At 41.9% G+C, this 25,977-nt stretch overlaps 1 protein-coding gene across 8 annotated transcripts in view; it reads right to left on the reverse strand.

Moving 5' to 3' along the window:
• Positions 1-25,977, reverse strand: part of rims2b (regulating synaptic membrane exocytosis 2b) — a 151,009-nt gene that overhangs the window by 70,145 nt on the left and 54,887 nt on the right. For 6 of the 8 annotated variants that reach the window (XM_072675653.1, XM_072675650.1, XM_072675649.1 and 3 more), the window contains 10 exons: positions 17,807-17,871; positions 14,479-14,598; positions 12,736-12,835; positions 11,279-11,402; positions 11,086-11,132; positions 10,586-10,695; positions 5,033-5,163; positions 3,270-3,441; positions 2,504-2,657; positions 1,241-1,267 (listed from right to left, as the gene is read on the reverse strand). In XM_072675653.1, coding sequence (XP_072531754.1) covers positions 1,241-1,267; positions 2,504-2,657; positions 3,270-3,441; positions 5,033-5,163; positions 10,586-10,695; positions 11,086-11,132; positions 11,279-11,402; positions 12,736-12,835; positions 14,479-14,598; positions 17,807-17,871 — 1,050 coding nt within the window. The remainder of the gene's footprint in view (positions 1-1,240; positions 1,268-2,503; positions 2,658-3,269; positions 3,442-5,032; positions 5,164-10,585; positions 10,696-11,085; positions 11,133-11,278; positions 11,403-12,735; positions 12,836-14,478; positions 14,599-17,806; positions 17,872-25,977) is intronic. The other 2 variants (XM_072675652.1, XM_072675648.1) reach the window with 1 other exon arrangement.

Below are 25,977 nucleotides of genomic sequence, written 5' to 3' on the forward strand. Positions count from 1 at the left end.
GAGCTTGTGATGCAGTGGGTGATTAGAGTATGGGTCAAGGAAATGGTGTAACCCCAATTATTAATTAGTTTAAATAGCAACAGTGCTTGCAAATATATCTATGTGTGCAGGTCAGTTTCTGGCAACGGAAATCACATGACTGATTGACTGATGGCGTTCATTGCTACCTCGCCCTACACAGCGTACACCCCTGCTTGTTACGCACACATGCAACAGTGCACAAACCTACTGTGTTTGTTGGCAGCTACGCAAACCTTTACATCAACAATAAACAGAAAATAGGACGAGGAGCTCCACCTAGCCAGCTTCAGCTAGCCTTCCCAGACTGTGCGCGATGCACCACTGAAATAGCAATCCGCCAAAGTCAGACCGCACCTGGCTCTTAGAGGGAATGGCAAGTGACACGCTGATGGGTTTATTGCACGTTACGCCCAAAACACACCCATGATTAGTTAAGAGACTGACTACATGCATTTTGCTCATTTTAACCCACACAAGACATACTTTTCCCACCATTACGATAGCAAAGACACACTGACACGGCCTAAATCAAGCTCAAGGTTGACGGCTCGCCTAAAGATGGCTAAAATAGGACCCTGACTGTCCAGATAATCAGCTTTTTCATTCTAAATATCAGAGGTATCTAAAACCACTGCACAGTACTTACTACGTATCTTATGACGCCTTTGTGCAACTTTGCTTCTTTCACGAGTAAAAGCTTATTCCACATTAAGCACCCAATAGTTCTAATTTAATTAATGTCCCCAAACTTTTGACAGGCAATGTACTTCATTTATCTTACAACTAAAAGCAGTGCTGACAGTAAATGAGCTTTTTTTTTTCCCCACAGGTTTGGCAGATTCTATAAGCTATGCATGAAGTGTGTAAGCAAGTGAACACCTGTGTATGTCAGTCAACACATCAAAACACACACACACACAAACAACATCAGTCTGTAAGAGGCTGGGGGAAGTGTGAGCTCGTGTGGGCCGTCTACACACACGTCTATTCAGATGCAGTGAGCTAGCTTTATGTACAACTGGCTGAGGGACGAAGCCTGAGAGTGCGGACTGCAATACAATTAGCACACACACACACACACACACACTGCAAGCTGGAGAAAACCAGGGGAACCGCTGGATAGTACAGGACAGTTTGAGGGCGAGAGAGTGAGAGTGGCGGAGAAAGGAGTCACAACAGCCAACTACACGCCAACTGAAGTCAGTAACAGTAAGGTTACCTGGGCTGTAATAACATGGACCTTTGTCTGGAATTGTGTCAGTTTGAGGATGGAATGTTTTTAAGGAAATAAAAGATGAAAACAGGAATTAGCAAAAACACTGATGTTAACTTTTTTAGCCACACGCAGTTTACAGAACCAAACACAGTGTTTCTGAATCTGTGCGTTTTCGATTGTGTGTACAATTAGGGCTGATCCCAACAGCGCTAGTCTTCGACTACACTTTCTCAGGAGCCGCCCTCAACACATTCATATTTACATTTCCAAACTAACCATAATATATTTGTAACTGAACTTGGAGCTATATTTAAAAGGGAACGCTCAAGTATGCAGCATTGTAGTGCGTAGAATGCAAATGAACTGAAATCAGCCGTAGCATATTAAAGCAGCAATACGTGAGACTTGGAATGTATTGATCCTGGGCTTCCTCAGAGGTTGGGAAGCGCAATTCACTTTTACACTACTGCCGTGAACACAAATCACCCCTCATGGACAAACTAAGAGGAACAGAACTGTCACTGAAAGTGAAAGAAGCATTCCCACAATGCTCCCACCCTTCACCCCAACTCGACCCGGGACGCCACATGAAAGGGTTTTGCTGCATGTCTTAATGAGCTAGCACAGCAGTCAGCTGTAGCAGAGTGCACAACGATCGTCATGGGCAAAGGACCTGATTTAACCGATGTCCAAAAGGGCACGATGATAGCGTACCGGGTGGGGAAGGGCGGTGGCATCTCAGAAGCCGCTAACTTTGTGGGATGTTCAGGGGCCGCCGTAGTGAAGGTATACCAAAAAAGGGACATTAAGAACCTCCTATTGGTATAATAGTGGTGCCCCTTGTGCCACTGATGCCAGAAGGGTTCGATATGACTCCGGCCAGAGGTTCAGAGCAATCGACGTGCCCCTGTGGACGAGCTAACCTCTATAATGATTACCTTCCGTCACCTAATACAGTACATGCCACATCGTCTCGCTAGCGTCATCCGAGCCAAGGGTTGGTCCCACTATTAGACAGATTAGGTGGTCATATGTACATGTAAAATATTTTAAATAAATATTTTATGTATTTTATTTTTTAGTTTTTAATCTTATTTTAAAGTGAGAAGTGCTATATACTTCCTATATATTTTATATATTATTATATAGATTCCAACCCTTAAAAACAGAGAAATGCATATCATAACATAAAACGCTCCACTTCAACTCAGTCCTTAGACAGAAAAGGGAAATTGTCTCACTGTATGTGTATGTGTGTGTACTCACTCTGCAGTCTGCGTGTGTTACTCTCTCCCTGTAGTAGTCGTCTCTGCATGTACGGCGACGGGTTGGGTAGAGGTAGGGAGGACAGGTCGTGGGTCTGGAGTTTATACCAGTGAGGCTGATCATCCAACAAGGCTGTCTCCAGCTCTATTAATATCTAAACACACACATACACACACACACACACACGTCATATGCACAATATATTCTGCCACTTAATACTGTTGTCATTTTCAGATTTTATTGCTATGGCTGTGTGTCCAATCACCCGGCAATTATCACATCCAATCAGTCAGACCGCTATTAGATACATCACCCAGCAAAATAACTAGAAGTAAAATATGAAATGAAATCTCGCAGCTGTCAATCAGCGTCAGAGAACGAAAGAGGCAGATCATGTCACTCTGATGTTTGAGAGAACTGCTATTTTAAGGTGTTGCCTCTCGTGGAGGTGGAATTTGGAAATACTGCATGTTGCTCTTCCTAATGTTGCACTAGACAGAAATAAACATCTCACAGAGCCACTTCTGCTCAGGAAAGAGCTCGATTCAGTGTTAGGTTATTTTTTTTCCCAGACAGAATGGCGCCTACGTCAACCAACCATCTCCACTTTAAACTCCTCTGTCCAGAACACACTGTTCCAGAAGGATTATCTAGGGGTTTCTGGGGGAACTCAATGCGTGCATTTATAGTCTTCTAGGTTCGGCATAGGCGCGCTACTGAGTATCCTAACATTTGGTGCAATCTGCTTTTTTCCAAGGTATCTCACCTCTCCGAGAAACTCGCTCTCCTCCTCACGGACCCTGGCCTGGTCCCACAGCGTGATCTCCAGCATGCGCTCCCTGAACTCCCGTCTGTGCACGGGCGAGTACATGAACGTCTGGTTCCACTTGGGCTCCAGGGACTTCTTCACCGTTTTCGTCCTTCTCTTGCTTTTATCACTGAACAGAGAAAAATGTTGGATTCAGATCTACAGTTTATGGCTCAGGTGTCCAGAACTTTTCAGGACATTAATCGGAGGGGATGTATATGTGTGAATGCAAATGGTTCTGGATCAGGTGTAGTGGACATTACCCGGACTGTAGCCTGCCAGCCCCCCTGGTACAAGGTCCGGGCAATGTCTGAGGTCGTTTTGAAAGAATGGCACAGACAGTTCATACACATGTGGACAAAATTGTTGGTACCCCCTGGTTAATGAAAGAAAAACCCACAATGGTCACAGAAATAACTTGAATCTGACAAAAGTAATAATAAATAGAAATTCTATGAAAATGAACAAATGAAAATCCGACATTGATTTTGAACCATGCTTCAACAGTATTCTTTTAAAAAGTAAACTCATGAAACAGGCCTGGACAAAAATTATGGTACCCTTAACTTAATATTTTGTTGCACAACCTTTTGAGGCAATCACTGCAATCAAACGATTCCTGTACGATCAATGAAACTTCTGCACCTCTCAGCAGGTATTTTGGCACCCTCCTCATGAGCAAACTGCTTCAGTTGTCTCAGGTTTGAAGGGTGCCTTTTCCAGATGGCTCCTCCCAAAGATGCTCAATAAGATTTAGGTCAGGGCTCATTGAAGGCCACTTCAGAACAGTCCAATGTTTTCCTCTTAGCCATTATTGGGTGTTTTTAGCTGTGTTTTGGGTCATTATCCTGTTGCAAGACCTATAACTATCCCTGGATAGTCTTGAGATTTCATTGTACCCTGCACAGATTTAAGACACCCTGTGCCAGATGCAGCAAAGCAGCCCCAGAACATAACAGAGGCTCCTCCTTGTTTCACAGTAGGGAAAGTGTTCTTTTCTTGATATGCTTCATTTTTCTGTCTGTGAACATAGAGCTGATGTGCCTTGGCAAAAAGTTTCATTTTTTGTCCAGGCCTGTTTAATGAGTTTATTCATTAAAAAATGAGTTCACTTTTAAAATAATTCTGCTGAAGCATGAAGCATCAAAATCAATGTCGGATTTTCATTTGTTCATTTTCATGGGATTTTTATTTAATATTATAATATAATAATAATTTGTCAGAAGTTATTTCTGTGACCATTGTGGGTTTTTCTTTCATTAACCGAGGGGTACCAGCACGTGTGTATATGATAACGTGTGTATATGATAAAGGTAACATGCATCTTGAGTGGTCAGATCTCAAGTGGTCCTTGTGTCTGACTTTTTACAACTCAGTGACCACTGAAGTTTCTTGAACGTTCAAAGTTTCTGGAGGTTCACTTACGGACTCTAATGACCCCACAGATATTTAAACTTCCTGCTACCCATATAAGACACATTACACCTTGTTAAGACCAGGTGTAAATGATGTCCTATGGGAGTTTGTGCTCTGGCTGGTCTGGTATTTGGGGGAGGGGGGGTGGTCTAGTAGTGGCTCTTGTAACGAATGTCCTGGAACCTTTGGGACATCCTTAAAAAAGAGGCTAAACAAAATGTCATCGAGAATGATGGTTCCAAGTGGTCTGCATAGCCAGGACATCACGTTCAGTAGGACAGAAACCATGGGGGAGCTGCACAAACCTTCTGTCAGGAAGGAAATAGATTTTGACGTAGGGGTTCCTGGGCCGGCCGTCCTCTCGAGCAGGCAGGTCTTTGGCTCCCAGGATGGTAACAATGAGCTGGTGTCCCACTTTGTCGTACCACAGCTTCACCTTCAGAGAGAGCACAGTTGGGTTAGTCTGTCTGGCGGCAGGACTCAGGACTCAGGCTGCTCATGAGCTGGCAAAGAACCACATGCTTGCCAAGGCGTTCTCCAAGCAGGTCTATTACCCACAAAACCCTAACTACGCACACTGAGCTGTTTTCCCAGCTTGCTAGCTCCTTTTTTCTACATTCCTAAAAAAAAAAACCAACAACAGTTTGGCGAATCATCTAATTTACACAGTTGCCCACATGACTTCACTTCAGAACTTTTGGAGGTTCTTCAGTTTGAAACTGTGGAGGAACCTCTTATGAAGGGGGTGCTGTGTAAATGATCATTTTCACCAAGCCACTGTTTTATACTAGGACCTAATGCAGCACAGCACTAATGCAGTAGTGATGCTATTGTGGCTACTGTGTGTAATCTAAGCCCACAATTCACTGATGTAATACTTCACAGGGAGAATGCAGCTATTCAGAGGCTCTATGGGGGCGTCTGCCTCAGCTGCTCTTAACACGGGCGCACTGCGGCTCTGACCACTCATGAGGTGAGAGGGTTTCTACATTTAAAGCCTAGAGATACGCGATGTGTCCAAAAGTATCCAGACACCCTCGTAATCAGTTCAAACACCGCTGACACAGATAGCTTGTATAACCATGAATGCCATGAGGCTCTGAAGCAGACCACCAAGCAGCCAGAAGGGTATAAATTCCTTCGGGATGAGCTGGAGTGGCGTTTTGTGCTCCAGAACTAATCATCAGCACCTGACCTCACTAATGCTCTCAAGGTAGGGGTGGGCAAGATGACGATATTTCACCGAACCGTGATAAACTTCGTTACCTATGCTTTTATGGATAAATCCCTGACCAACACTGACCAACTGCACATTTCATTGCAGAGAGGGTTTAATTGGGTAAACTAGAAAGCAAAAAATAAACAGTACTAAGTACGGAAGAGGATTTGGAAGGCAGCTACTGCTGATATTCCAAGGCATTTTCACAATATTTATTGTGATTAATGTCATGATAACATTTTTACCGTAGCGCCCAGCCCTATCTCCAGGAGGAATGAATGCGTAGGTGTCTACAAGCTTTTGGACACATGGTGTACATTTAAAGCCCAAACAGTCCAAACCAAAGGCATTGAAAGGAAAGATTCAAACTCAGGAAACTGAACCAAGAGGATTCTCTTTATCTGTAGACAGTGACCGAAATAGTTTAGACTGTTTTTGTCACAATCAATATCACACATGCTTCTGAGCTCACCATTAGTGCAACTACGTCCTTAAACCTACCCAAAGAGAGAAAGGAAAGAATGGGCAAAAACCAGTAGGCTGCTGAGAGCGGTTAAGGGTTTGTGAGTGCTGAGTGAATGCCTGTCACGCACTCAGCACCAGGAATCCTGAGACTTCAAAGGAATTTGCCCGTCCTTTGGAAGAAATCACGAGAGCTAAAGGAAACGCTCTAGAGCTCTACGGAGCACATCCTGCTCCAAAAATAGTCCGGGACTAAGGCATGCAGCAAAGCAACGGAATGCATTCGATACAAAGTAGGGCAATCCAGGTTGCTTGAAACGCAAATACAGTCGAAGGGGAGAAGATTCAGTCCAAACAAATTGTACCATTTGCAAGCTGATTGGTTCAATGAATGCAGGCATACTAATTAAAAGTGCCTTGAGGTGTAACTAAACAGACTGCACTTAACGTGCTCATACTACGCAGAGGTGGGTAGAGTAGCCTAAACTCATACTCGCGGTAAAAAATCAGACATTTCATTTTTTTTTTAAATGTTTTGACCTCATTTAAATCTAGCAGTTGTTCTTTACACTGTTAAACCAACACTCTGCAGCTTTTTCCCCATAAAATAACAGCTTCAGAATCACTGTAATGCTCCTGCAATGGCGACTCTGTCACTGCCACTATGGGCTCAGCTCGCCGGCTACTGCACTGTGTACCTTGAGTTACACTCAAGTCATACTGGTGCAAAATCCTGCAGTATTACTCTACCATGTTGGTCCACATGCTTCTGTACCTCCCAGCTTGTAAAATGCATGTGTCCTCAGTGCAGTATAGTAAAAGTGAATTACACTGCCCACCTGTAGAGGGAGCCCCGGAGCAAAAACGACCAATTCTCCAGTTTTGTGAAGTTGTCATTTTGCATTTACAGCATTTAGCTGACATTATTATCCGGAGCGACTTACAGCATTTACTCGTATTACAGAGGAGGGCCAATGTAGCGTTAGGAGTCTTGCCCAAGGACTCTTATTGGTGTAGCGCAGCACAGTCACCCAGACTGGTGCGGTAGCTCAGTGGAAGGTAGTGGTGTTATCTGTTGCGCCACACCAAGCACCAGGATTCCTGTGGCAGCAGGATTCCAATACAGTGCAAGTGCATTTACCTGAGTCACGTTACTTGGCCAGAATGAACCTAAAACCAATTGGTCGATGGTTGATTGGTTGTTTGGAGTAAAAAGCTGCCAGCAGTGCAGTATCCTCTCAAATAATTGTGTAGAACAAACGCAGTAGCACTGAGCAAGGTCTAGAACTGCAGTGGACCGTCTTAGTCCACCCTGCTTCTATCAGCACAGGAGCTGAAGTGTGTTGCATCCTCTTTGTGGAAGCTGCAGAGTGAGAGGTGACCAATCACAAAGCAGTACATAATAAAATTACACCTAAAATATAATTTAGACATACATATAGAATGGGGCAGGGGAACTGGTTTGCAGTTTTCTGAAAAACCCTAAAACTACATGGAGCTCCTTTAATGTAACCTACCCACCTCAGATTTCTGTCATTCATTGTGTTTGCACATTTTGGCAAGTCGACAAGTCCGGCATGGGAATGGGCTCTTAGAGTTGAGGATTAAAAGTGCTGTTTAATTTCTGCTGGTACAATTTGTTTCTTCATCTATGGGCTCTGCAGCTACAGCCGGTTGTTTGTTGGAAAATGCAATCTCACGTTGAAAAATGGGACTGTTAACATACCATAATCTTCTCACTGCAACATGGAACATGAAATTTATCTGTGCTGACAAATGAAAACTGGGCGGGGTTCTTCGTCTTAGGTTAACAAAAAATAAAGAGTTTTGTACCAGTCCAGAGTTTAAGTTTTAATACTGGGTTTCTGTTTAAAATATCGAAATGACCTTATAGTGAAATGACCAATCATGTTTCAGGTTGCATGGAAAAGAAACAAATAGTTCTGTCCCAGAAAAAAAAAAAATAGAAATTGGTATCTGTCAAAAACATTTAAAGAGACTTCCTTAACCAGATCATGAGGAACAACAGCCCAATACCAAAAGCAGTGTCAGCTAAACATCACTGAGTGTCTCTTTAAACAATTTCATTCAGGTCAGTAAAGTCATGCAGGCTCTTTCAGACTCTCAGCAAGATGGGGTTTAATATGTTAAAAAATGGTAAGTATGAAAAAAGCTTGAATGCTTGTGAAATAGCAATATCAACGTATCGCTTTAAGGAAAAGCAAACAAAAAAAAATTAAAGAACAATGATGATCAGAGATTTGAAATGCTGCCATTTTCCTGCTGTGCATTTTCCAAATATCATAGAGAGAAAGAGAAAGGAGAGAGCGAGACAGAGAGCCAGAGAAAGAGAGAGAGAGAGAGAGAGAGAGAGAGAGAGAGAGAGAGAGAGTCAGTCAGACTGGTGCTGTTACCTGGACCCTAGGGACAAAAGGCGTGGGTCTTCTACTAAGGCATGGACTCTGGATAAGCAAAATTAACAAAGAAAAAAAAATGCAATAAAACTAAACCAAAAGCCCACACAAGGCACATAAAAATCTAAACCACACAACGTCTACTGAAAAGGTTATTAATATTAACCCTAATGAGAGACTGTAGCTCCACCTCAGTGTATATCCCAATACCTACATTTAGTGTTATTAATATTCAACCCTAATGAGAGACTGTAGCTCCACCTCAGTTTATATCACAATACCTACATTTAGAGTGTTATTAATATTCAACCCTAATGAGAGACTGTAGCTCCACCTCAGTTTATATCACAATGCCTACATTTAGAGTGTTATTTATATTAACCCTAATGAGAGACTGTAGCTCCACCTCAGTGTATATCACAATACCTACATTTACAGTGTTATTAATATTAACCCTAATGAGAGACTGTAGCTCCACCTCAGTGTATATCACAATGCCTACATTTAGAGTGTTATTAATATTAACCCTAATGAGAGACTGTAGCTCCACCTCAGTGTATATCACAATACCTACATTTAGAGTGTTATTAATATTAACCCTAATGAGAGACTGTAGCTCCACCTCAGTGTATATCACAATACCTACATTTAGAGTGTTATTTATATTAACCCTAATGAGAGACTGTAGCTCCACCTCAGTGTATATCACAATACCTACATTTAGAGTGTTATTAATATTCAACCCTAATGAGAGACTGTAGCTCCACCTCAGTGTATATCACAATACCTACATTTAGAGTGTTATTAACATTAACCCTAATGAGAGACTGTAGCTCCACCTCAGTGTATATCACAATACCTACATTTAGAGTGTTATTAACATTAACCCTAATGAGAGACTGTAGCTCCACCTCAGTGTATATCACAATACCTACATTTAGAGTGTGTGGATTCCAAATTCTTTATTACTTAATGCTTATTTTGGTTGGTGTCGTTTTTTTGTTGAACAATTGTTTTTGTCATATCCAACACACCAGTTTGAAAAACTTACATCAGCACAAACTAGCTCGATAGTATAGCTTACCACAAATGTCCTGATCTGATCCAGCATTTATTTATTTTTTTGTAAACTGGACATTTTTGCTGTGCAATTTTGAGAAATTGACAAATTGATTGTTATTATTATTATTGTTATTAATGTTGTTGCAGTGCTAATTTCTAGCATACATGATTTACTGACTCTATGCACTGATTTATTACACATAATAAGGTCTGTGCTATAAACCACTCTAAACATCTCTAAATCACTGAACATCTCACGAGCAACAAGACTTTTTCAATCCAGCACTTCTGTAATAAAAAAACATCAACCTGTTGAACTGAATTAAACTGAATTGTTAAGAGATGGCATATTTTTTACTGTGTGGCACAGAGAATTAGCATTGACGCCCAAACCACGTTTACACCAATCTGGTTATGAGCATTAATATATAAATATGTTCCATTAAGCTATCCTTTCTTAAGCTGAGCGTGGCACGGAGTGTCTAGTGCACAAACTTTAAGGTGGACTCATTCCTCAGGCTAACAAACCAACTTACATTTAAGAGTAGCTCAGTTCTACCTTACACTGAGCCAGTCATTAAGACAGAATCTAGGTCTCTGTTAAATAAAGGAATACAGTGACAGTGCTTTCCCAAAGGAGCAAAGATGAGTTCAAACATTTGAAATGAACTGTAAAGCTCAAGAGCATGCTGGGAACTCACTGAGAGCTGTCCAGACAGATACTGTGGGGCATCGCGGAGCATGCCCGGGCTCATGGGGGATGTGACTGAGATGGATGGGCCCATCTTCTGAGATTCAAAGGAGCTTGAACCTAGTTAAAAAAAAGAAAGTATGACGTTAATATAAACAGCACACATATGTGGACAAAATATGAGCACTGTGATTACATTGCTAGATGGTTTGTTTGCAGCCAGCCTTGCTATCCGTCCAAAACCTTTAGTTAATGCTAAACTCCTGTTGCCATGTCCATGAAATATAAAAAAATATATTTAAAATATCCCACAGCAAGGAAAATAAGCCACTACACCATCAGTCGGTCAATCAATCAACCATTTTTCATTCATTCGAACATGGTAATTAATGCAACAACAGCTGACAGTATAATTATTATGATTATTGTTCATTTGAGATTTGGTAACAATTCCTGAAACGCTGGATGGACAGTCTTATTACATACAGATACATACAGAATGACACTTACTTGATTCAAGCTGTCCATGTGTGCTCTCTGGTATTCTGGGAATATCGCTGCAATAGACAGGAAAGTGACACAAGCTGTTACATTCCAGCTGAAGAGCCAGCGGAGGACACAGATACAGCACTGAGTAATCCATTCAGCTCAAAGCTTTACAAGCATTAATATGAGAGCGCTTCCAGTCCCAACCCGAGCTCACCCAATTGGCCGCGAGACCACCAGCTCCACTTGGGGCTCGGGCTTGGACTCCAGAATAATATTGTAAACTTCCTTGAACGTGGCTCCCTGCAACACCCTGCCATTCCACTCGAGAACCTGGTCGCCTAGGCAAAGAGAGAGACAGACAGACACGTCAACACATCAGTGGCAAGAGGTTTGGGGGTAAAGTACCCTGTTATTAATTCACAAATGTTATCACAAGTAATTAAAAAAAAAGTGCCACATTCATTCAGAGAAAAATTTTATTATGACTTGATGAAATGTTAATTATGTACAGTCCTGTTCTGCAGAAAAATGTATATCCTTCACATTTTTATGTCTGTTATTATTTGATATACTTGAGACACAAAATCAATCATCGTGAAATTATGTTCTTTTACGAATCTGCAGCAATTCTCAAAGAAAGGATAATTTTTAAATGCATATTTTACAAGGCAGCATAAAATCTGGTGTGTCTGGCATCTGGTCATACTGTGACAATGTTTCTAAAATCTTGTTTACAGGATCACAATATATCTCTCAATATATTGAATCATAACCTGTGTCTCGTTATATATATCTCAATATATTGAATTATAGCCTCTGTATCACAATATATATATATCACAATATATTAAATCATAACCTCTGTATCACAATATATATCTCAAATTATTTAATAGTAACCTCTGTATTACAATATCTTAATATACTAAATCGTAACCTCTGTACCACAATATATATCTCAATATATTGAATCACAACCTTTGTATCATGTTATGTATCTCAATATAATGAATCGTAACCTCTGTATCACAATATATATCTCAGAATACTTAATCGTAACCTCTGTATCACAATATATATCTCAAATTATTTAATAGTAACCTCTGTATCACAATATATATATCTTAATATACTGAATCATAACCTTTGTATCATGTTATATATCTCAATATACTGAATCGTAACCTCTGTATCATAATATATATCTCAGTATATTAAATCATAACATCTGTATCGTGATATATATCTCTGTATATAATTCATAACATCTGTTTCATGATATATATCTCAGTATATTAAATCATAACATCTGTATCATGATACATATCTGCCAGGTTCTTGCCAATACACAGCCCTAGACAGAAATGCAGGATCAATGGGAAAGGGCAACAGCTGCTTTGAAATAATGCCTTTGTGGGCGGAGCATGGATTGTAATAGGATGAATTATATAATTACACTTATTTATGTGTTTTATGTGTCAACTGAAACTACAGTAAAAGGCCAATAACATCTCTAGACATGCATGTTTATGTGATCTGTAAAGCCCTCTGAGATGCCAGACTGGAGACTAGTGTGGAGGCTAGTGATTCCATCTACTGCTTTCTGTTTTTTACTCAAGCTTCTGAGATGGGTGTGTGCTTGCGAACAGTCTGCGAAGAGCGCGTGCGTACCTGGTCGAAGATGGCCGACAGTATCTGCTAAACTTCCTCTCTTCACTTTGGTGATGAAAGCACAAAGTCTACCAGATTCTGTCATCTTCCCACCAACCACCTGCGTCAATAACACAGCAAGGTCAGAAATCACAGACAGTAGAGCTGCTGTCCGCACCGAATATGTGAGCAGGTTCTCTGCTATGGATATTGTATATGAGCTGAGGTTATGTTAGGTGAGCTAGAGGTGAGTTAGTTGAAATTCATTAACTGACTTGAATGTGGAAAATATGCTTTACAGTTTTTATTAACGCTTGATTTAGTGTGGCTTCAATTTAGCAGAGAAGGTGAAACGATGGGCGCCCATATGGAAAAAATACATAGATTTAAAATGTATTTATCAAATATATGTTAGCGATATATTAAAACGGGCTAAAAACATATGTTAAAAAATATTTTAAAATATATTTTTAATTTATTTATAAACATACATATATTTTATTTATTTAATAAAATAAGATATATTTTAAAATATATGTAAAATAATTTTTGATGAACTGTACTGTGTTTATGTACCTTTAAAATGTTTTTTTTTACTTGACAAAATGATTCAAAATTGGGTTTTAAAAAACTGAATTCCAATTTTCTCTATGGAAAATTACTAAATTACTTAAATGGCATTTTTCCGAGATTTTGACTTCAGCTTACAAGAACATTTATCTTCAATTAAGCCCTGTCAAGATATCTACGCTAACAACCTATCTCACAATACATGGACATGACCTCGATAACCTTTGCTGACCTTGATATTGCCCATTGTGTTAACCAGCATGTATTTTAACTAGTCACTCTGTTCTGTTCTCTGTGACCAATGCAACAGTAATGGTGCTGTCATACATACAAAGCAGTGTCCCTCAAGTTTGTGTCCCCTTCTTTTTCAAATTAAAAAAATAATAAATGACCCAACCTGGGACACAAAAACCTTGATCTGGTCTGACCAGAGAGTTTTATGATCCATTACTTCCCTAGCGCCTGATGAAGACGTGTTACTCAAAGCTAATAGCTCTTGTCCCTCAAAGACTGCATAATTCCAGCCAGAAAGTTCGGACGAGTACGTTAATGACCAAATGTTTATATTACTTATAATAGCTTGGCTTTGAGCCGACTGAGTGAGGAGAGGCCAACATGTATGTCGACAGTGGATCCCACAGTGGTTTTATTTCATTCATGCTTTATTTATTTACGATATTTAAACCATTACCGATGTCTGAATATTCCTGATTATTACAAGATCATTTATTTCAAAAAAGTGTGTATAACTGCCGTATTATGCTATTATATTATCAGTGTATCAGTGGCATAAAATTCCCTTCAAAATGAGAATAATATTGTTTATCGCAATTACTTCTGGGACAATTTATCGTGCAAAACAATGAGTTATCATGTCAGGCCTATCTTCAGTTGAGGTCTTCAGAAACTACCAGAAAACAAATGTGTACGTTCTGTGTCTATAATAGCGAGGAATTTAAGTGTAGACAAGCAAGAGTTTACTTGGCAAATCACTGAATAATGAGCCTGAACCTCAAATATTTACTCCTCCACAAAATGTAGGGCTTAACATCATCACTATATAAGAACCTGTAACAGAATCTGGCTGAATGCTACAGTGGTGTGTATGACTGTCCTTAGAGTCATCTGCAGTCCAGTGCGTGTGTATGTATGTATGTGTGTGTGTGCGAGTGTGAGTGTGTTTATCAGCATCACCTTCAGGCCCAGCAGAGCGCCGGTGTCTCTGGGCACTGTGCCATCCTTCATCCGCTTGTTGAGCAAAATCCGCCCAATTAGGCGATCCCCGTCTTTGGACGGTTGCCATGTCACCGGATGCTGTGAGGTCAAAGTGACAATACACCTTTTGTTTTAAAGCAAGTGTCTACATCCCTGAAATAACCACACCCACAAACAGAGGCGCGCGCGCACACACACACACACACACACACACACACACACACACACACACACACACACAGTGGATATATATATGGACTACATAGAGGGAAAAAAAGAGGAGAAGCAGCTAAAGCCCTCCTTCCTGGGGACGGCTTGCTGTGAAAACACATGCTGGGCCAACACTCGTCTAGGAACGGTGGAACGGGTGCGTGATGGTGTTTTTTTTTTCTGTGTCTAATGGAAGGGGAGCGTTGGTCAAATCCTACAGGTGATATTGTCAAACAATGAAGGCAGAGAAGGTGAGCAAATCCGGCCTGTAACGTGTAAAGCAGGGATACACAAGCTGTTTCAGTTCTGGAGGGAGGACAGGGCGGGCGCAAGGTTTGTGGGGGTCCGGATAAGGTGGGTATACGAGTATACAGTCGCTGTCACGCAATAACCTTATGGGAGACTTGTGGGGTTCGATTCCCAGTCTGGGTGCGCTACTCGGGCAAGACTCCTAGCGCTGCATTGGCCCACCTCTGCAATACGAGGAACCTTGTAAGCCCAATATAATGATGCACGGACCAATAGAAATGCTCCGAAATTGTGAAGCTGTTTTGGGAGACAAGGACAAGGCTTTTGCGTGACAGTGGCAATATGTAATGCACGACTTAATGCGTATTCTCTCTTTGGGTGATGGTCAGCCAAATCAAACGTCCTCACGGGCCTTAAAACCCTGAAAACCCTGCACAGGCGAGCCATGTATACTGCGCTTCTGCAGTTCTACGCCGGAGCTACAAGGCTAATGAGGCTAACGAGTAATGCATGACGCCTCAGCGATCAGCGAACCACTCCACACAGTCTGAGGACAGCGCGTGATGCTACGTGACTTGTTAGCTACATTAGCCTTGTAGCTCTAGTGCAATCCCAGCTCTAAGTGTTATCCCAGCCACGGCACAAGAGAGCAACAGTGGGCGGAGAGCCATGCAGAGGGGTGTGTTCGCTACAGTGACCCAGCGGAGCACAACCGACTGGAAGAAAACACGACAGAAGTGCGAGAGCACGCGCGAGAGAGAGAGAAAGAGAGAGAGGGAGAGAGAGAGCGTGACAGCGTGAACAAAAGGGAAAAAGAAAAACAATCGCCCATGTGTGAGGTCAATCACGCTAGCCTATCCTCGCGTCGGAGGCCGAGAATGACCGACCGAGTGAAATAAATAAATAAATAAATAAAAAGGCTGAGGGGAGGAGTGTGGGGAGGTCAGGTGGAAGAGTGAGCCTTAATCTGACCTGCAGCAGGAGGGCCAGGCCACAAGGGCTAAACAACAAGCATGCAGCAAACAACTGAAGGAGTAGCGAGACGTCTTTCAGGAGCTTTTTTTTCTCGTCTCTGTAGTGAGAAATTTGCAGACAGAAAAAAACAGCAAACAGCAAAGCAAGCAGGAGGTTTCCCTCTGGAGCTCCGGAACTCTGGCCAGCCACTCTGTTGTTGATGACGCTCTGAAGTCGAGACGTGTAGCGGATTGTTCGGAGATACAGAGGAACAGCAGTGGGTCAGCAAGTGGGCACAACAGCTGCACTGCAAAAATGGTGTCTTGGCAAGTGAGAGCCTCTTAAATCCAGTTAATATCCGCTGCTGGTTATGAGTTCAGAATCAGCGTTTTCAGACGTATGAAAACTATTCTGTTGCAAGAAAAGTCACAGTCGCAGTCACAGCGACTGTTATTAGAGCTTCATTCTGGATATTAATGTTATTAGAGCTTCATTCTGGATATTAATGTTATTAGAGATTCATTCTGGATATTAATGTCATTAGAGTTTCATTCTGGATATTAATGTTATTAGAACTTCATTCTGGATATTAATGTTATTAGAGCTTCATTCTGGATATTAACGTCATTAGAGCTTCATTCTGGATATTAATATTATTAGAACTTCATTCTGGATATTAATGTTATTAGAGCTTCATTCTGGATATTAATGTCATTACAGCTTCATTCTGGATATTAATGTTATTAGAGCTTCATTCTGGATATTAATATTATTAGAGCTTCATTCTGCATATTAATGTTATTAGAGCTTCATTCTGGATATTAATGTTATTAGAGCTTCATTCTGGATATTAATGTCATTAGAGCTTCATTCTGGATATTAATGTTATTAGAGCTTCATTCTGGTTATTAATATTATTAGAACTTCATTCTGCATATTAATGTTATTAGAGCTTCATTCTGGATTTTAATGTTATTAGAGCTTCGTTCTGGATATTAATGTTATTAGAGCTTCGTTCTGAATATTAATGTTATTAGAAGTTCATTCTGGATATTAATGTTATTAGAGCTTCATTCTGGATATTAATGTTATTAGAGCTTCATTCTGGATGTTAATGTTATTAGAGCTTTATTAGTGGATATTAATGATATTAGAGCTTCATTCTGGATATTTATGTTATTAGAACTTCATTCTGGATATTAATGTTATTAGAGATTCATTCTGGATATCCTACAGTTTCTCAGTCAGTCCAGAATTATCTGTACTACACTGCATTTTTATTTACAGCATCATACTGATGACTGGAATGCTGTGAATTCGTGCAGGACTCTGAATTCATTCTGTTAATCCCTCTGAAAATGCTTTTCACTGCTGAAAACACTGATTCCACTCGTCTGACGAAGTGTACACGGCCAAGGTTGAAGATGTTTTCACTTGCCAGATACGATGTTTTGCAGTACTGGAAGTGAAAGAGGAGCAGGCTGCAGATACAGTGCCGGTACCTTCTCGCTATGGCCATGCTCCTCGTTTAGCGTCGTGCTACTGCATGTGTCAACGCCCGAGTCTTTGACCTGAGGTTCACACCACTCCTCCGCCTCCTCTTCGAAGGAACGCTCTCCGAATCGCACCATTCTGCTCTTTTGCCTCTCAGACAGCGCATACGTGGGATCCAAAAAATATGTCTGCTCGTTTGTTTTTCTTTTTCCCCATTGACTGACGCCTACAGGTTAAGGATACGTTTAAACAAACAAACAAACAAACAAACAAAACAAAAAAAAAACAGCAAGAAAGGGAAAGGTAGAGGAAAAAAAAAAAGAAAACAAAAAACATGCAAAGGTGAATAAAATTAGGGGATCATGGGATGGCAGAAGACACAGAGGGGCGGACGCCTCACCATAGACATAGGGGAGGCCTCACTATGCCAAGACGCATGGTCCCACCAGTGACCATCCATATCTCCTGTGGGCAGAGCACATATAAGCAAAACAGCAGAGGACAAGCGAAATATCCCAGTCTCTCTCTTAGACATACACACATGCTAGGGCTGTAAGACCTTCCAGCTACTTCATTTTGTAGTCTGCTTGCACAGTTGCACACACCTACAGTGAGAAAAGTACAACACTGCTGCATTGTAAAAATACTAGGGGCGCACAACTGGAATTGGGCAAGATCAGAAGATATGACCAATTTTGGCTCTAAACATTTATATTCTTACTGGTGGGCTTACAGGGCCGGAAAATGGAGCATCAGCCTGCCTATAATTTAGATTTTGGCAGATCTGTGTTGCTGTTGCCTCTAAATTTGAATGTAGCTGCTCCTTAGCATCATCAAAGAGCACATAATACTATGCACATTGTAAATTTGTAAATAAGAAAGTACCCCCACAGTCGTGTTGCAACGTGTTTTGTGTTTCATGGGTTGGTTTAACCCACACAGAGTGAGCTTTAGTTTACAAAATGCTAATGAACAGTATAGTAATATTAAAAATATGGTCGTAAAAATGTAATGATTAGTGTATCCCTCAAAAACACACTGCCGAACCTATGATTGCACATGAAAAAATGCAAAGGTCAATACCCCTATAACAATGATCAGACACACACACACATTAGTCATACATTATTACACACATATTTGCAATCCTGCTATGGCTAAGACCTTACGACCCCCCAAACACAGATCTACACATTGTAAGAAACCTCTTATTGGTGTCACTCATGCGGTCCCCTAAACACACCTTCATACACAAATACACACTCACTCTGCACTTTATCGGAAACACCAATAGCACACCTCCTCATTCAGGTTGCTGGTGCAAAGGCACACTTTAGGCCTGTTCAATACCAATCCATCACGGCTGAGCGCCGTGCACAGCCTATTTGAGTATTTGTTGCTGACCATGTGCATCTTTTTATGACCACAATTGACCCTTCCTCTGATGGCTGCTTCCAGCATGATGATGCACCATGTCTCAAAGCCTCGAAAGTCTCTTCAACTGTTTTCATGAACAGTGTTCTTCAGTGGTCAAACTGAAAAATCGGTCTCGAAGGAATGACTCCAGCAATGTGTGGGGAAAAAAGGCTGTTTCGAGAGAAAAGGCCTAACCAGTGTTAATATAACTGTTCCTAATAAAAAAAAGTGCTCATAGAGTGGATATTAGTTAGCAAACATTGCTCAAACATTAAAACCTTCCTGGATTATTTTGACAACTGCAACACACAGTTTCGGTCTTTAAAGCAGCATAATGCGAGATTTGGTATTTCTTGCTGGTGTCACATGCATTTCTGGGCAAGCTGAGAGCTACGGAACCATCACCGAAAGTGAAAGAAGCCTGTGGACTGAGGCGACAGAGTAATACTACAGGATTTTACACAAATATGACCAGCCTATGGACCGCCGGCGGGCCGAAAGTGTTATTCCAAACTTCTACTACCAAAGAATAGCCCCGCCGGTTTGTACAGAAGACCCTTAGTACACCTTAGCGTATTATAGTAGAGTTCATTCCCGAAGTTTCTATGTTATTGTGTGCCAGCAATATTCAATATTTATAAACCATATTTACCATATTTAAATGACACTTGCTGTAAACTAAGGAAATGACTAAGGCATCAGAGCAGGCAATGAAGGCTTAATCTGAGGGCCATGTGCTTCTGCCTGGCTCTGTAAAGGATGCAGTGTATCCATTATGTGGACATGACCGCGTCTGATGAAGTTAGTCTGGTGCAAGTCTAGACTAGAGTGACGTGGGTTGCGGAGCGATTGCTTGGCATAACTGCAGCCCTGAGGGAAAACGGTGAGCTCATCGAACAGGATTGACTTCAAAAAAACATGGACCAACTGCCAGGGCTCTACTGGACCATCTCTGCCTGCTGCTGCTCCTGTTCCTGTCGGGACTCTCTCTAGTCTGTCACTGTGTCCCATGTGCTTTTGCTTTTTGCTTTGGTTCCAGGTGCTTCAGCCCTTTGTCTTTGTCTCAGTGTCCCTTTGTCTTCGTGTTGCTTGTTCCCGTGTTTCCTCACATTAGTACTTACTAAGTACTGGCCAAGTGCATCTAAGGCATTAAGTACCACTGACACATGACTGTACTTTGTCCCATCAATGCTTCCCATCAATTGTTTTTATTTAATTGAAAAAACGACCAATTATCAAGAGACACAAGGGAGGGTTGCAACTGTCAACTTTCCTAGCAGCCCAGTTTGTACCCCTATTACTGGTTCTTCTAGCTACCACTCCCCCCATCACACAATGTGTAACCAGAGCTGTAAGGGTGAATGCTAGCATGTACGCCTTCAAGTCACGCATTTCTGAACTGCCACTAACGCCCACAGGAAGGTGCCTGAAGGGAGAGCAGCCCTACTCAGGCTCGGCCACAGATGGCTACGGCATCACCAACGTTTCCAAGCTGTGATCTCCCAATGATGAGGCCAATGCTTAGACGGCTGCCCCACTCCCCACTTCCCTTGATCATTATTTGACATGGTAGCCTTGTGGATCCATGTACAAGCCAGTAAGCATGCAAGTAGTCGGGGCTTAAGCTACAGATCAGGCCAAAACAATAGGATGTCGAGGGACCTAAAGTCGTTACACACATGGCAAATACATGGAATACAGTTCATGTTGACTGCAAAAGTTTGCAAAACTCAGAGGGTGAATAAAATAATAAGAAAATTATTAATAATAGAGTTTTCAGTGGACAAAATATTGTTTATGACTTTAAAAAATATACATAATATATTACAATTAGTGTATATACAGGCCTTAAAGGAAGCAGGATGAAGCCATATGAGTTTGCTCTAAACACTCCCATGCTCTCAATCAGCTGTTTTAATGAGTTCGTCAATTTGGGGGGGTTACTGTTCAATAACCTGGTGCTACTAATATAGAAAACACCTAAATGAAAGACATTTAAGTCATTTTAATACATGCATTTCAAGAACAGAGTCCATTTTCAACATAAGAACTGAAGCCGATCATACATGTATTGTTACACCCCTTCTACGTTTCATATTTTTAATTGCACTCTGCAGCCTCTATACCGCAACCGTTTCTATATCCAAGCTTCTATAGCAAAACCCTGTGTTAGACACTAAGCTGGGGTCAGTATCTAAACGCGTGATCTACTGAGCCACTGCATCTTCACAGTGGTCTTCAGAGTCTGAGACAGCTCATGACTGCTTGAGCGGCCTACAGTCATTAGATACCATGTGGTTATCAGGGGAGATCCTTTATGTATACGAATGCAGGTCAGATCTATCAGCATTATTTAGGCAACGACATGCCATGCTCTCTTTTGACTGGCTATTGGTCACATGGATTGGCAGGCTGATGGAATTTGGATGCAGCTGTATCGGATAGTCGCTGACACACTTTTTTTATGGGTACGAGTCCAAGCACAGGCAGAGAGGGTCTGTTTAGGACCGAGACACCATATTTCCCTTTGGGTGGCAAATACAGAGCCGCACTTAGGGAAGGAGATCACTGTGATAGGAGGAACTCCACTGCTTTTTCAGAGTGGGGTTTGGTGTGAAATGGTTTCACTGTAGAGAAACCGACTGACTCTTCTTTTGGGACGGGAACCAGAGGTCACCATTACTAGGAACATCTAGAAACACAATTACAGGCATTTTATTTACTATAGTTAATGCCGATGATGGTAATCGATCTGACTTTGGGGACTAATTTTCCCAACAATGCCCTGCATGGACACCTCCGCCAGGCCAAAACCTCCAACCTACGTCAAAACAAGCGTTTCAGTCATCAGGCAGTGCATTCATGACCATTTGGTGCAAAACCCTTCTGTAAAGGAGGAGCTTTTAGAGACATTCACCACCACTGTGAACAATACTGACTCTGTAGGTTTCCCTAGAATAGAGCGTTTCACACCAACCCATAATAAATTACATTCTTCATGAATATTTTGAAAAATCTATGGAATTTCCCTTTATGGCATGGTCAGCAAAGTGTTCAGTGGAGTGTATACTCTACTGCCGTGTAGTCCAGTTAGCCATATCACTGCTATCTACCTGAGATATTCAGTACTGACTTTCAAAGGCTTTGCACTGTATGTGGCTGCTGATGTAATATCTTAAAACTGGCTTCAACAGGAAAGAACCCTGCGCTAGAAATAATCAAGCAGCCTTATAAAGCCTTACAAATATAATAAATGCAGTATATGCACATTTTATAAAGTTACAGCAAATATGATTCAACTTACTGAGCTCTTATTACGTTAGCCATAAAGATAGGTCTTGCAAAGCGCCCTCATTAGTATACATAGTGTCCCTGAATTTCAGTTAGTGAAGGAAAATGCCTCAATGCATAATAAACCGCATTAATCAGAGTATTTGTCTAACTCATAAATGCAATTAAACGCTAAACCAACACTAGAACAGGTAGAGCACGACCACAGACACCAGCATTACGTCACATCGCCTTCACTTCCACTCAACCCAAACAGCCCGGTGCAGCAAGCCTGCATAGACTGTATTCGCTGTACCAATAAACGCAGGAAATGCAGCCTTACGTCTTTTGACATCACTCCTACATCAACCATCACGGTCCCGCGCGAGTGCAATTTCTCATTTCTCCTGGCCCCCCTGAGCAGGCAGCCCCCCGGCAGTCCTTCGGAAATAGGATCCTCCCCGTGTGGTCCAAATATATTGTTGATAATCCGCCTTTGCAGCGCTGCCCCTTTCCAAACCCTGGCAAGTTGGACTTCCACAAAGCTGCTTTACTCAGCCCGGAGGACGCCTCGAAGACCACGCTGCTTACAGCCTCACACTTTCACTGCTGCTCCACCACTTACAGGTCCAGCCTAACCCCATCAGGGGGGACACTTGAATGAAGAGCCTGCCATCTTTCTTAGACCATCACTTTCTCTCTCACTCTCACTTTATCGTTCTCGTTCTCTCTCTCTCTCTCTCTCTTTCCCTCTCTCTCTCCCTCTCTCTCCTCCTACCCCCTCCCCTCTGCTGAAAGGGAGTTCATGCAATAGAATAATGAGCTTACCTTTATTCTTGTAAGCCAGCTCAAACACTCTCTGCCCTACAGGATCCTCACATCACAACACACAACACCGTTTCCCTGAGTTTGCCGGGCTTGATCTCTGCCTCCGAAAGCAAAATTTCTTCGCCAACTACCTAAACACTAGACTTTGAGCCTTCGAGCCTTTTTTTTCTGGATTAAACAGACCTTTTCCTCCTGCTGTCCTGTACAGACAGGCTGTAATGAAGGGAGATACCCATAAAAACAACAACAACCAAAAAAAAAGGCTAAAGAAACAACCAATTTGTATCGGAACATGTCAAAGTCCAAAAGGCATGACAGCAAACTCCTAATCCGGGGTCAGTGCAGTTAAAAGGCAGGCGTTAGTTCCACTCACCACCATTTTCCCTGACTTGCACAAAGTGTAGCGTCTCTATGTCCACCTCCGCCAGCTACTTTGCTGGACTGCATTTCGCTTTTTCAGCAAAGAGGAGGGAGCTGTGCGACTTTAAACCAATCACGCATGGTAATCTGTGATTGACCGGCGCTCTCCCAGTAGTGACACTCGACGGCTGGATAAGCTTTGTCAGAGATCACTCAGAGATGCTACTTTTAGGCTCCTTCCCGACTGCCGGGGCAAGGGGTCATCATTGAGATTAAAGGGAACTAATTGTGAATATCTGTAAGCAGCTCATTGGGGTCCATCACTGCACCAATACAAGGCCGGTGCCCAAGTTCATTTTCTGAATGACTGTAAACAACATGCCGTTTTTTATTCGATTTTTTATTTATTGGTTTTAAAGAATCATATTGTGTTATAATGGGATGCAAACGAGCAGTGACCAATCAGATTGCTGATTTGTGGTGCGGTGGCCGATTGTGCCCACCCACAGTCTCACAATTTGAAGGAGGGCATATATGAGAACGAGCTTAATGCCCACAACTCTGCACACCTGCATTGCTGAGGCTACATGAACTGTAAAGTTGCTTGTTTTAGCGTCATGCTTCCAAGTGGGCTGCAGTTGGTGCCGGCCTTTATTACGCTTAGATTATTATTTTTTATTGTTTTAAAAACTGGAGGTCAGTACACCCCCACCTTCAAACATCTACACAAGCGTAAAATCTACTAAATAAGAGGCACACCAAACCGGCCTGCACAATTAAGGCCCCTGTGGGATTAACTGTGTTCGAAAGAACGGCAGACGAGAAGCTAGGACACTGCATGTGTGAAGTAAGGAGCAGAAGGAGAGAGAGAGAGAGAGAGAGAGAGAGAGAGAAAGAGAGAGAGAGAGAGAGAGCTGGCACAAGAGAGGAGCGGGGTAGGGAGGGAAAAAGAGAGAGAGAGACAGTGAGCGTCGATGTCTCTACGGGTCAGCCCGTGTCCTACATTCTCTTAAACCCTGCTGGAGCGCTGCGTCCTGAGTGTATTAACTGGCGGACGCTGGGAAGCCAGCCCGATGCAGCCGGCACGGAATTCCACCCCTGCTCCCGCGGCCCTCTGCGACGAGCTCAGTCTCTGCAGAGAGAAGCGAGGGCCTTGGAGGAGTTTCCCCCTTGCTAGACGCCGCTTCTGCGCTTCTCTTGCAAAGAAGCTTACCAATTAGAGCTAATTAAGGTCCTGACAACATCAGAGCCTTCAGAGAAAGGACGGAAGGAGGGACGTTAAAGAAGGCCACACTGGTCCTAAAGATTTTAGCTATGTATAATATTTCGTTTCTGGCTAATAGACATGTCACATAAGTAAGTCTAGCAGAGGTTACTGAACCCAACTGTGATTTGTCGGCCTATGGTTGGGTGAAATAGCAGGCCCCCATCTACGTTTTAGGAGGACGGGCACAATATGGGAGGGCTGTATTGTGAACTATTGTGAAAATCTGCAAGCCTTGTGGACATCATGTGCTGTCCAATCTGTTTGTGACATTTTAACCTGTATGATTCTCACCTCCATCCTTTGATTTGTTGTGAAATACGTAATAATTCAGTAAATTTAGCATTTGGCGAGATATTCAGCCCCATGCAGTACCTCATCCAAGTGCATTTCATCTTGAGAGACAATGCCCGATGCCCCCTGAATACCGCATCATCGTTTCCAGACATGAAGACTGCAGTCAAACCAATCTGTGCAACAATCCAAGCTCTTAGATCTTCCACCAATAAACCACTTAACCACCCAACAACTTAACTCAGCTCCAAACCCTCACTGTTTACATGTCCACCATGTTGAGCATGTTTTACCTGCACCAAAAAAAAAGCATCTCAATAAAAGAATCACACTGAAATATGGTGAAGAAAACATATTAAGCACGTGGCCAGATGCTCCGAGCAAGCTAGCCTCACTCAGCACTAAGCATATACACAGGGGATAATAACCAGCTAATCTCAATGGCAAAACTGATTTCAGGTCATTTGAGGTCACCTGCTACAGGAAGGGAGAAGTAAAGTGGGCCCTCTAGCTGCACATCATCGATCAGTTGGTTACTAATTCAGTAGCTGATGAAGAGCTGTTATCTGTTTAAAGCGGAGGAACACATCGCCCAGATGTGATCACGCAGAGAAAGCTAAGCAGTTGTAAATTCACTTACTCAGACTTCAAGGGTTAATATCCTATATTTATCTTATGTATTTTATCTTTTCTTCTCATGATACCTGTATTCCTCATAAAAATTGCCATACCTCATTTTAACCTGCTGAGACCCAGAGACTTTTGCTTGGTGGTTTTTGATTTCTCCTATTTGGGATTAGTAGGACCTAAGAAGTATTCAAAAAAAAGTATCATGGAAGAGAAGCCGAGCTGTAGAGTCCCTGCATGAGAACCTCGGGTCTCAAGAGGTTAACGCTGTCTTTAATCAAACACATTTATTTTTCCTTTTTTAATAAGCTTGTAAGGACACTGTTCTGATCGGCCGCCCTATTTTGCGGCCTCTTTCAAAGCAGACCAGGATGAGACACCTCTTAAATCTTCAGTGGGAAACTACTGTAGGCTGAATAGCAGAATATATACTGTAAACAACAGAAAAGCAATAATTACATGGACAGGACAGGCCGGGTATTATCTGTATTACTTTACATTACTTAAAGGAC

Source organism: Salminus brasiliensis, chromosome 3 (assembly GCF_030463535.1).
Source record: "Salminus brasiliensis chromosome 3, fSalBra1.hap2, whole genome shotgun sequence".
Lineage (NCBI taxonomy): Eukaryota > Metazoa > Chordata > Actinopteri > Characiformes > Bryconidae > Salminus > Salminus brasiliensis.